At 40.6% G+C, this 12,903-nt stretch overlaps 1 protein-coding gene across 1 annotated transcript in view; it reads left to right on the plus strand.

Annotated features, from left to right (window-relative positions):
• Window positions 1–530: 530 nt before the first annotated feature.
• PPM1L (protein phosphatase, Mg2+/Mn2+ dependent 1L) overlaps window positions 531–12,903 on the plus strand; it is a 316,127-nt gene continuing 303,754 nt past the window's right edge. The window contains exon 1 of the mRNA XM_003830619.7: window positions 531–929. Within this exon, the coding sequence (XP_003830667.1) occupies window positions 531–929 (399 nt within the window). The remainder of the gene's footprint in view (window positions 930–12,903) is intronic.

The following is a 12,903-nucleotide window of genomic DNA, read 5'->3' on the forward strand; positions in this document are numbered from 1 at the left end:
CTCCCCTTCGGCGGCGACCGAGGGGACCTGCATCCCTCGTCCGCCGGGCTCTGGAGCCCTGCGCCTCACCTGCTGATTGCTCCCCGGAGTCTCGAGGGGGCACCCCCGGAGGGACCGCGCGGGCGCCGGCGCCCCTGAACTCTCCCGCTCACCGCGGCAGACCCGCCCAGCGCAACTTTAACTTGATTCTTCTTGCCCAACCGGGGCACCCGCGGCTGCTGCTGCGGCGGCTGCTGCTACCGCCGCCGCCGCGGTCTCACAAAGGGGCTCAGGGAAGGGAGGCGGCGCGGGCGGCAGGGACGGGCCTCCGGGCCGCCGAGGCGGGGAGACAAAAGGGAAGCTGCCTCTGCTCGCGCTGCCTGCTCGGAGCCGCTTGCTCGGCTGCCTCTGGCTGGGCTCCGCGATCCTCTCCCCCACCCTCGGGCACTGCTCCGCCTCCCTCCCGGCGGGCTGTCCCCGCAGTGCTCCCGGACCCGGCGAGCCTTCGGGGCGCGCGTCGCTGGTGGTGGTTGAGGCTCTAGCGATAATAAATGATAGAGGATACAATGACTTTGCTGTCTCTGCTGGGTCGCATCATGCGCTACTTCTTGCTGAGACCCGAGACGCTTTTCCTGCTGTGCATCAGCTTGGCTCTATGGAGTTACTTCTTCCACACCGACGAGGTGAAGACCATCGTGAAGTCCAGCCGGGACGCCGTGAAGATGGTGAAGGGCAAGGTAGCCGAGATCATGCAGAACGATCGACTCGGGGGGCTTGATGTGCTCGAGGCCGAGTTTTCCAAGACCTGGGAGTTCAAGAACCACAACGTGGCGGTGTACTCCATCCAGGGCCGGAGAGACCACATGGAGGACCGCTTCGAAGTTCTCACGGATCTGGCCAACAAGACGCACCCTTCCATCTTCGGGATCTTCGACGGGCACGGGGGAGAGGTAGGAGCTATCCCGGGGCTTTGTATTTGTGTCCGTGTATGTCTCGTGTGTGTGTGTGTGTGTGTATAAACAACAGGACAGCGTGTGCGCAGCGGGAGAGGATCTGGGTGCGAGGGGCGTGGTGATGACACCACGGTGCCTGGCTGGACAAATGCGGCTCAAGTTGCCAAAAGCACTGCTGGATCCAGACTTCTTGGTGCTGAGGGTCCACTTTAGGGAAAGGAGAGTCATCCACAGCATATTTGTTGCTACTTAATGTGAGGTTCCCAAGGCCGGAACCCAGCAAACACTGTGCTAGTTTAGCAAGGAGAATTAATGGTATCTCCAGTGAACTTTGGTCCCAGACCCCAGTGCCCTTGTTCTAGGGTTTGAGCTGAACTAGGCACAGAGAAGGAAGACAATATCTTATGCTTCATTAGGCAAACAGGCTATATCTGCAGAGCGAGCTCACTGAGGGTGAAGGAAGCTGTGACTCCTTCCTATCGCCTTCACTCTAGGGAGGAATCCGAGGGGCAGCTCTGCGCTTCTTTCCAACTCTATCAACTTTACGAGTGCAATCGGGCCAATTGACAGGAGCGCCTCGCTGGCCGCTTGTTTTCACTAGGATCTCAGAGCGGGACCTAGATGTCCCTGGCCTTTGCAGAGGTGGCTATGCCCGCAAAGGAGGCGGTGCTTTGACCTCACCCTTGCGCCCTGGCGGGCTTAGGGGTGCAGACGTCGTCCTGCTTCTAGATTCCTTTGTTTGTGGTTCATCTGGAAGCAGGAGATAGCTAGAGGCCAGTTCAGTTCCCTCTCCCACATTTCTGTGGCACCCGGGTTGTGCGCTGAGGCCCAGGTTTCCTGGAGGTTAGGCAAGGCTTGGCTCTGGTCCTTGCGCATTGGCCCAGGCAAAGTGAGAGGCAAATGTGGCTCTAGCGCCATGCTCCAAAGAACACTGGGCCAATCACCCCATCTCTCAAATTGGCGGTTTGTAACGGGTTCATTGCTGCATACTCTTTGTTTTCCCTTTTGGCAGCATACTTTTCTTATTCTTAACCCCTTCCTGTTTTTGATTACACCCCTCCCCCGAACTCCCATACAAGTTTTCCCCCAACTTTCTTCTCTGCCCTCTGATCTCTGGGTAGGCTGTAGGGAACTGCAGGGACTGCCATTCTTTTTCAAGCATTTGCTTGTTCTTTGGCCTTTGTTTTGGGTAAACATTGAGAAAGCTTTCAACTGGATAATCTTATCTGCATTCCTTACCCATCACTCTGCTAATCTTTTCATGCTACTGTGCCTACCTGCCTTGTAGAACCAACTTAGCCAAGAATGACAAACTTAGTAGGAAAACTCATTTGGTAGAACTGAAATCAGTTTTTGCCATTTTCCATCCACTCTAGCTTTTTTAATATTCTGTTTTTTCAGAATGCAAGTTTCTCACTGGTTGTAAATTTGTAACCTCTTGGGTAGTGTCGGGGTCCCCTCCCCTTGGTCACAGAGTAAGTGAAAGATATAAAATTAATTGAGGGAAAAAAGGCTGTGTACATGGGCAAAAACATATCTTAATGACAAAGTTGCCAGTGTAATGGCTGATTTGTCTTCTTGGCTTGAAGCAGACTATCTGTATTTTCATTTTTTTGTGCCTAAATTCAATGAGGGTGAAGGAAGCTGTGATTCCTTCCTTTGTAAATCATTTAACAAGCTTATATTTATTATGTATTTTTATATTAAAATTGGTGGCTGGTGATAATCTGCTTCTGGTCTTAGAAAGCACAGTTTTAATTTTATTAAAGATTTGGTTGTAATAGTAATGTGAAATTTTGGGTTGTGGTTGTCTGGGTGTGATGCATTGGCATAGTTTCAGCCTTGGGCTAAAAAGGTGTAAGTGATTGGGTGATTTAATTTTTTTTTCTTTTAAGTTGATACTGTAAAACCTGAAAGTTGCAGACCAAAACACTTTTCAGGTTGAAAAATTTCTAGTAGTATCTTGTGGTAAATGTACCATCCAGAAAAGGGACACGATAAATGCTTTTATTTTACTAAAAGTATTTTACACGTACATGGCTTGTCATTAAATTTTTTAACTGCAAATGAAAAGATGATAATCTTTAGCCAAACCATGAAATACTTTTCTTTGTGCCTTACATTAAAAAGCATGCTGTTTGCAAAATAATTGATATTATCAGTACTCTGAAAAATACAGTATTTGTTCTGTTCATAGTCCCTTATCGTATGTAGCCAGTTAGTTCATTTTGGCTTTGTTTTAGGGCAAAATAAGGAAAGTGCTACAAAAGGAGTTACTTAATTGCTATTGGGAGTATAACAGTGACAAATAATATTAGATAATTTCTCTTGCTTTTTCTTTATATATCATTCAAAATCCTACCATCTAATTCTTGTGTGTTGTTTAGCTCCTTTAACATTCACCAGAGGAGGGTGCCACTGTTTGATTTTAGTATAGATGATGTTAGCTCGTGTCACAGAAGAGGAAGCTTTTTCTGAACTTTCTATTATTTACGTATATTCTAGCTCTAGAATGGTGCAGACGATAAATGAGGAGTTTAATTTTATTTCTAATAACTCACACTAGTAAGATAGACCATCAAAACCTCGGGCCCGTCTGTAATTGTAGTACTCTTTAGATGCAGAGGAGACATTACCTTGTATATCCTTGTATATCCATTTCATCTGTGTATATCAATTTCATCCCTCACCCTTTTTTTTTTTCTTTTAAGCTGAGATGCTGATACCTGGAGAAGTTGTGACCTTCCTAAGGCTATGTGGCTAGTTCAAGGCCTTCAGTTTGTTGATCTCTATATGAAACCACTGGACAAATTGGCTTGAATATTTACCTAGATAGATGGTGCCCTGGGGATACAAGGGTGAATGAAATATAGCCCCTATCCTCAAAAAGTTTCAGTCTAGTGAGAGAGATAGACCTCTATACCAAAAATTATAGTCATGGTGCGCTTAGAGTGTTACGGTGACACAGAGGAGGGACATTTAAATCAGACTGGTAGGTAGGAAGGCCCAGGAAAAAACGCCTTGAAGGTATTGTTTACTTCAAGATTAGCAGCATAGGTTTTGACTTGAGATCTGGCTTTGAATCTGTGCTCTGCTTTATTCTAGCTGCGACATTGGACAAGTTGCTGAAACAGCTTTATCTGGGAGTTTATTATCTAAAAAATAGGGATAATAATGCCTGTAAGGTGCACCTTCATCAGTTGTATTATACCCTGTCTAGAGAAGTACCTAAAGGAGAGAAGGATATGGAAGAGGAAAGGCCAAGAAGACCAAGAAGTCTGCAGTGCTGGGGCAGCAATATTCAAGGGAGAGAGACTCTTCCTGTGTGAGCCACAACTTTGATCGCTGTGAAGATGTATGTAGTGCAGGGATAATTTATTAGATATCCCCCAAACTCTCTATATCTCAAGGTTCTAACTTTCAGTGGACTCCTGATTACTAATTCAGGATTTCAGTTATCCAGATATTTGAGAAAAGTGTGTCATGGCTTTAGGTGTAAATGTTCTTACTAGTCAAAAGGAATATTCTCTATGATTAATTAAGAAATTGGTATTCTGATTTGTACTTCAGCCTCTTATGATTTGGGTTACCATGAGTTAGTTCTCTTGAGCATATTTAACTGTGAATTCTTCGGCAAAGATATGTCTCTGGACTTTTTATGCTGAGGACCAGACTCTGTAGGGCTGTGGCTTCTTCTAGATGGATGAGATTTTAAAGAGCCTTATCTCAGTGGTCCTACAGGCCAGCTTCCTCCCTTGATTCTACCCATGATACTGTGTGTGGATGGTTCACAGTGTGTGTATGTGTCTAAAGGTATGGCAGTGATTGTTTTCTTATATAACAAGATTAAAACAACAAAAAGGTAAAAAGGAGCTCGTTATATAAATTGATGTAGAAAGATTATTTTAAGATAAAAATGATTTTTGTCTAGGAAAATCATTGTTTTTTGCTTACTTGTAATTTTTATCTACAGGCAAAAGGTGTTTTTTTTTTGTTTCTTTTTTTTTAATACCATCTAGAAGAAATATCACCAAATCCTTTGGCACCTCTATCAATGTTCATGGCTGAAGCCTAGCTAGAAGAATAGATTGTTATGTGCTGCATATGTTCATGAGCACTACTCTATTAAAGGTCTTATGTATCTTGATAATTGACACACAGCTTGGCCAGTGGTTAAAGTCCAGAGTTCCACATTTTGCATGAGGGAGAAGCCATACTTCAAGCGCTTGCCAGGGACTGCAGTCTTGAGGCTCAGCACTTCTCAGAAGCTCAGAAAATAAACTCCTTATGGAGGGTTGCCTGAAGAATATATATATAGTCTGATTCTTTAGATCAGTGGTTCTTAACTTTTCTTGAGTCATGCTGCTCTTTGAGAATGTTATGAAACTACAGACATATTCCCCAGAAAAAAGGACATGCATATCAAATTTTCTTTGTAGTTTCAGAGACAAGTGGATGCATGAAGCCTCTGAATTTCAGATTAGTCTAGATAGAATAAAATCTGTTTTTGATGCATCTAGCTCTGCAAGGAACTGTGTATCTGAACCCCTTGCTTGGCCCTCCTGCTTTCCTCTCCATCATTTGCTTTTATTGAATTGTTTGCTGTCATTTGCCTGTGAGGGTTGTTTGGAGGAATAGTCTCCTTAGCTCTGAGAAATCAACTGCAAGAATGTTGTTGGGGAAATCATTTATTATATTATATAGTGTCATTTTAATAAGGACCAAGGGAGAAATAGTACTCTATTACCTATTTATCTTAAGGATGCTGAATTATGTAACTGATTGGGCCATCCTGGGTTTGTTGGCTGCTACAAGTATTAAGAGCCAAACGCCTGACCTACCTCTAGCAAATGTGCAGACTTTTATGGAATACATTCATCTGGTACATGAACCTCACTCCTAGGACAGTTTATCTTTCCTACACTCAATTTTCCTTTATCCCATTTGTATTAGCCCGTTTTCATGCTGCTGATAAAGACATACCCAAGGCTGGGAAATTTACAAAAGAAAGAGGTTTAATGGACTTACAGTTCCACGTGGCTGGGGAAGCCTCACAGTCATCGCGGAAGGTGAAAGGCGCATCTCACATGGTGGCAGACCGGAGAAGAAGAGGGCTTGTGGAGGGAAACTTCCCCTTATATAATTATCAGATCTTGTGAGACTTATTCACTATCATGAGAACAGTATGGGAATGACCTGCCCCAATGTTTCAAATTACCTCTCACCGGGTCCCTCCCACAATATGTGTGAATTCAAGATGAGATTTGGGTGGGGACACAGCCAAACCATATCACCATTTTTCTCTTCTCTTAGATATGTCATTTTAGCTTGTATTACATGTATTTATGTAAGTTTCATTGACTCCTTCTGAAATAAGATACACTTCTGAATAAATAAATTATGACTGGCACAGTGAATGATCTGCTTTTCAGACATTATAGCTACTGTTAGTAAATGTTCGGCTTTCACATTATGATGTATAAGAGGCCTAGGGATTTAGTATGGACAAATGCCTTATGGTTTAAGAGAAGATTCTGATTATTTTGGTTTAAAATGGCACATTAAAGTTTCTGCAAAAATTTTTTTTTTCAATGAAACCCTCCTTCTATGCCTGTGCTTAAAGACCTTTTTGTATGGGAATGTAGGAACCTGACTGCTGACCTTGCTGCATCTTCTGAACAGGTTGTTAAGAAATTCAGTTCAATTAAGCCAACATTTTCTGTATAGTTTGGCACCTGTGAAAAGCAGTGTTATGTTCTATGTGATGTCTAAAGATGATTTGGTGCATTCTGTGTCCTCAGGGAGCATTCTATCTACTTGGAGAGATGAGCTTTTTTTAAAAAAAATAGCAGAGTTACAAGATGCCTGCCACCTACAAGTGTGTGATGGCTTGACTGAAGGAGCTTGGGAAATTTTGGATAATTTTGAAGAGGAACTGACATTTAATTGTATCCTAGCATTTCTGTAGACAGCGATTGGGCGGAGAAAGGAGGGGAAGATGACATTAGAGGTTGAAGAAAAAATATGGAAATGGTACAGAGGAAATAAAATGCAGGCACCGTTGGAAGAAGGCAGGTAGTCTTATTTGTCAGGAGTAGGCTTTCCCCAATGGTAATCATTCTAGAAGCTCATTCATTATTTTTTTCCATATTCAAGTACCCTCTGTGTTTTGATATACTAAACTTATTTTTAAATTAACTGTTTTTTTAATGTTAAGTATATTTATTTGAAAAAGAAACTTCATATCAGCACCGGGAGTGGAAAAATCCATGAAATGAAATTCTTGGCCTTTAACCTGCTGAGATGCTGTCTCCATCTTGATGGAGTAGAATGATTCTAAAAAGATTTATCTCCTAGTCTCTGGTTGTCTCTAGAGTTCCTCTATCCTCCTCCCCTTGCTTTTTTATGAGGAGAAAAGGTGGCTTTTAAAATTTAATTGCCAGCCATAATTTGAAGCAAGGCAGCCTGCTTGCTCCCTTTGCAGGTGGAGAGCACTTCCAGTGATGCCACTTTGTGAGGAGCTCAGGTTTGGAGTATCCCTTTCCGCTGTGACTCATGTGGCAGAGAAGATTTTATTTGTATCATGCCTCCATGGGAAACACAGAGTTATGGGCAATGTTTCAGCATAGATTCCATCCTCATTTTTAATGCAGGTAAATGGGAAGAGATTATAGGAATAAAACTGATATTTTTCTAGCTAGTTTAAAAAAATAAATAATTCACAGCTAAGGTACTTGAACCATTATGGATAACACATTGCTTGTGACATAACTTACAATGACAAAAATATACCAGCATGCTAGGTCCCCCTGTTGAGCCATGGCCTGGGGTTTGGGATACACACAGGTGAGGAGAGTGGGAGATGCTGCTGGAACTATTAGCACTATTATTGAAGCTGTGCTGAGGAGCCTGGGCCATGTTCTGTATATATTGGAGAACTACTGTATAGGAATGGCATAAAATCCATGCTTTAGTAATCCTGCTCCTCCAAACTATGTGGAGGATTGATTTGAACTAACAAGATAGAAGTATGAGGGGAGAGGGTCAACTGGGAAGCTTGAGACAGAGCAGTGAAGATGAAACTCAGGAGTGTGGGCCATTGTTGAAAGAGAGGGAGAGGATGTGATGGGAGTGGATAACTCTTGAGGTGGTAAGACTGATGTCAGGGTTTGCATAACTTTTGTTACCATTTTAGTAATTCTACTTAATGAATGTCAAAATAAATCTACAGCAAAGCCAAATATATTTTAAAGTAAACTAATTTTAATACTATAAAAATAATATGACTCCATGATAGATATTATAGAAAAGAAGAAACATTCCTCCAAATCTTATTACCCTGTCACATCTACTGTTACATTTTTGGTGTATTGCTTGCTGGTCATTTTGTTTGTTTGTTTGTTTGTTTTTTAGGGGGTGGGGTGGGCAGGATCTGGCTTTGCTGCTGAGGCTGGATTGCAATAGCACCATCATAGCTTACTACAGCCACAAACTCCTGGGCTCAGATGATCTTCCTGCCTCAGCCTCCTGAATAGCTGGGACTATAGGTATGTGCCACTGTGCCCAGCTTCACCTTTTTTAAAACAATATGCATTTTAAATATAATTTTACATAATTATAAAAATATACATATGTAGATTTAAATCTAGTTGTTTTTCTTTGTATAATTCTATAAACATACTGTCATTTTGCTCTATAATGCTTTATATTTGATTTGTTATTTATTTTAATTCTCTCTCTCTCTCTCTCTTTTTTTTTTTTTAAGACGGTGTCTTGTTCTGTCCCAGGCTGGAGTGCAATGGCACGATCTAGGCTTGCTGCAAACTCTGTCTCCTGGGTTCAAGCAATTCTCCTGTCTCAGCCTCCTGAGTAGCTGGGATTACAGGCACCCGCCACTATGCCCAGCTAATTTTCATATTTTTTAATAGAGATGGGGTTTCACCATGTTGGCCAGGCTGGTCATGAACTCCTGACCTCAGGCAATCTGCCCCACTCGGCCTCCCAAAGTGCTGGGATTACAGGCATGTGCCACCGCGCCCGGCCTATTTTAATTCTTTATATTTATATTTTGAATGTATTTTTTAGTGATAGAACAATATTTTATTGAGTAGATATTTGAGAAATTACTCAACTGCTTCCTTATTGGTATACACTTAGGCTCCTCTAACTTCTTACCATTGTAAATACCATTGTAATAAATATTTTTGTGTTTCTACTGTAGTTTGGATTATTTCTCTAGGGTGGGTTTCCAGAAGTGGGATTTCTGGATCAAAGGAATAAAGGAGAAGCCACCATTATTGATGGTAATAACAATTGCTAACATTTATTGAGTATGTATAATATGCCAGGCAGTATTTATAAAGTACTTTATATATGTTATCTAATTTTAATTCTGATAAGAGTTTATGAGGTAGGTACTATATTATCCCCCATTTTGTAGGTGTAGAAATTAAGGCACTGAGAGGTTAAGTAATTTGCCCAGGGTCTCTCACAGCTTGTGGGTGGTGAAACTAGGGTTTGAAACTGCCATTCAGACTTAGAGCTCCCTGTCTCCAAAGCCTGTTCCATCAGTTTTTGGTTGAAGACCTACAGATCTCCTAATTTGGTCAATGAAGTGCTGATAACATTGTTATGTGGACACTGCCTAGTCTTCTTGATTTGCTTAGTGGGACTTTGGTTTTCTCATATGACTGTGACAGTTGTGTCTCTGTGACAGGTGGTGATGTTTTTGAAAACCCTATGCTGCTAACCTTGGTAGGTTGATCTTGTAATTACCTAGAAAAGTCCTGTAGTTAAAAAAGATTGGAGTTAGAAGTCAGAGCAGGTGATGCTTCACATTCAAACATCTGTTCTAATCTACCCTGCTTCTTTGCTGGCAGAATCTCTATCCCACTACAGAAAATCTACAATATTTTTGCCTGTTGGCTCATGAAAGGCTTTCATAGAAATTATAGTGGTATTAGCATAACCAGTCACAATAAACAAAAATGACTTATGTTTTATTTTACTTCAGTGTACCAAAGGCTTGACTTTAGGATAAATATGTAGGAGTGTGGATGTGTTTGCATAATTTTTCTTTATATTCAAGCTTCGACTTTTTTTTTCTTTTTCAGGATCAAAACAATTTCCTATTGCATATATTGTTAATTTTAAACAGCAAATATCATTTTCTCATTTGTTTATAATACTGAGTTGGAATGTTTAGTTTGAGTGGATGCTAATCCTGCGTTTTCATTCTAGAAGGCTACTTAATACATTATTTTCTTAGCCAACCTTAAGTCAAGCCAAGCTTTGGTTATGGCTAGTTATAATCTGTTTTTAATAGAAATCTTCAAAGTCAAAGTTTAAACAAACAAAAGAAGCCATCCTTTTCAAAATAGTTAATGTAATGATAATCCCTTTTATAGCTTTGTTTTATAGTTTTAGGCCCTCCTCTGAAAAGTACAGAGCATTTTTATTAATATTCGTATAGGTAAAAATCATGCATATTGATAAACTAATATACTTTCAATAAAGTTGAAGTCTATGCTATGAAAAGCTGCTTAAAAAGTGAAGATATATGATATGGTCTGGGTCTGGGTCCCCACTGAAATCTCATCTTGTATTGTAATTTCCATGTGTTGAGGGAAGGACCTCGTGGGAGGTGATTAGATCATGGGGGGACTAGATCATTAGATCTGGGGATTAGATCATTAGATCATTAGACCTTCTTGCTGTTCTCGTGATAGTGAGTGAGTTCTCATGAGATCTGATGGTTTTATAAGGGGCTTTTCCCCTCTTTGCACTTGTCATTCTCTCTCCTGCCACTCTGTGAAGAGATGATTTCCACTATGATTGTAAGTTTCCTGAGGCCTCCCCAGCCATGTGGAACTGTGAGTCAATTAAGTCTCTTTTCTTTGTAAATTACCCAATCTCAGGTATTTCTTCATAGCAGCGTTAAAATGGACTAATACAATATAATATTTTACTTCTGAAAAAAAAAAAAGAAGCTGCAGGTCTTGATCACTTGATCTCTCTGGAGTTTTGTTTTTTTTTTTTCCCTTCTCTTTCTCTGTTTCTTGAGAATAGGGCCCAATTGAATGGAACCTTAGCTGCTTCCAACTTCTCTGGAATTAAGGAGGGCCTTGATACTTGAGTCTGTTAAGATTGAGACTTAACCTACTTTCTTCTATTCCTAGAAGACAAGAGAGTTCCTGTCTGCCACTGGGCGTGGGGCTCCTGAAGGCAAATTTGGGGCCATTGCATACCATAGTGCAAGATGTACACCGTACAGTGTTACTAGGTGGAGAGACATTATTTTCTAATGTGTGCAGAACTGTCTGCTCCCCAAGCTAGGCATCTATGGGTCTACAATAACTTGGAAACTTTTCTAGTTTGTACAGAAGCTAAAGGCGCCATAGCAGTAGGCTGTATTTCTGAGACTCGCAGACTTTTTACCATACCATCCACCATTAGTGCCCTCCATGTCCTGCTCTTGTATGAGCAGCTGACAGATGATGATCTTTGTGTCTTAGTTTCTTTTTTTTTTTTTTTTTTGATATAGGATCTTACTCTGCCAGCCAGGCTGGAGTGCAGTGGCACCATCTCGGTTCACTGCAAACTCCACCTCCCAGGCTCAAGTGATCCTCCCACCTCAGCCTCCCAAGTAGCTGGGACTACAGGCGTGTGCCACCATACCTGGCTAATTTTTTGTATTTTTGGTAGAGATGGGGTTTTGCCATGTTACCCAGGCTGATCTTGAACTCCTGAGCTCAGATGATCCACCCGCCTGGCCTCCCAAAGCGCTGCAATTACAGGTGTGAGCCACTGCGCCCAGCCTGTGTGTCTTAGTTTCTAAATCAAAGACCAGTTGTCTATTGCATGTCAATAAACCTTGTGACTTCTCTGGAGTAGTAAACACTTATTTGCATTTGCTTTTCAACATTAATGTTGCAAATTTTGGTCATTATAAATGTGAGTGGTGATTTAATGCCCTGTAGCAGTAAATCTTAAATATTTCAAATTGTATTTTTAAGAAGAGGGTCTATATTCAGCGCTACTCTTGGACAGCAAAGTTTTTAATCTAAAATATGGGATAAAATTTATTCTCTTAGTTATGAGATTGCAATAGGGCAGAAACTGTTTTATTCTGATAAGTGTATACCATTTCTTTTTAATCTAGTAAGTGCTTTCATTTATCGTTTTAATTAAATGAATTAATTTTCAGTTAAATTAGTCACTGGATATTTTCTGGCCAAATAAGTCTCTTAATGACACTGTCAGGATTTTACAGAAATTGAGACATAGTAGGATCTTTGATCATAGTGTTTATCTTTTTGCTCCATAGATAATGAAGTGAATTTTCTATAACAGCTGGTTTACATAGTTATATGATAGATATATTCCAGAGTTTGAGATTAAGAAGTTTTTACTTCTGTTTTATTTTAGCACTTAGATGTTTTTCTAAATTTGTCTTTCTGAGTTTTCTCTCTAGATAGGTCTGGCAGGGATTTTTGAATTGTCATGTAATCCAAATATAGTGCCTAAGGCTTCACAGCTACATGAAATATCTATTTTTAAAGACTTTCATCAAGGAGATTCCACATTTTCCCTGGAGAATTTTTTTCACTATAATCCTTTCTCTCAAGAAATTCATCTCTGTATGTGAACTAGGTCCCTCTGGTTTAAGACTATTTCTTCTAGTCTGGCTTCATCAGAGAGAGATAAATAAAGATTAGATTGTTACCATTTTAAAACTGGTAAAACTATGATATTAATAATTTTTTCTCTTCCCCCCAAATTAAATATTAACATTAAATTTATGTGAGAAGTACTCATCTCAAAAAGAGAAATTCAATGTAATTTCTACTAAAGACAGAATAGTTTCTAGATAATCAGTAGTGGCTCCTGTTTGTAAAGAGCTAGTCTGGCAATAAGGAAATATCCTTTTACAGATCGGTTGGTTTTGTCTGTTATAAGTCTCTGTTGTCAG

Source organism: Pan paniscus, chromosome 2 (genome assembly GCF_029289425.2).
Source record: "Pan paniscus chromosome 2, NHGRI_mPanPan1-v2.0_pri, whole genome shotgun sequence".
Taxonomy (NCBI): Eukaryota; Metazoa; Chordata; class Mammalia; order Primates; family Hominidae; genus Pan; species Pan paniscus.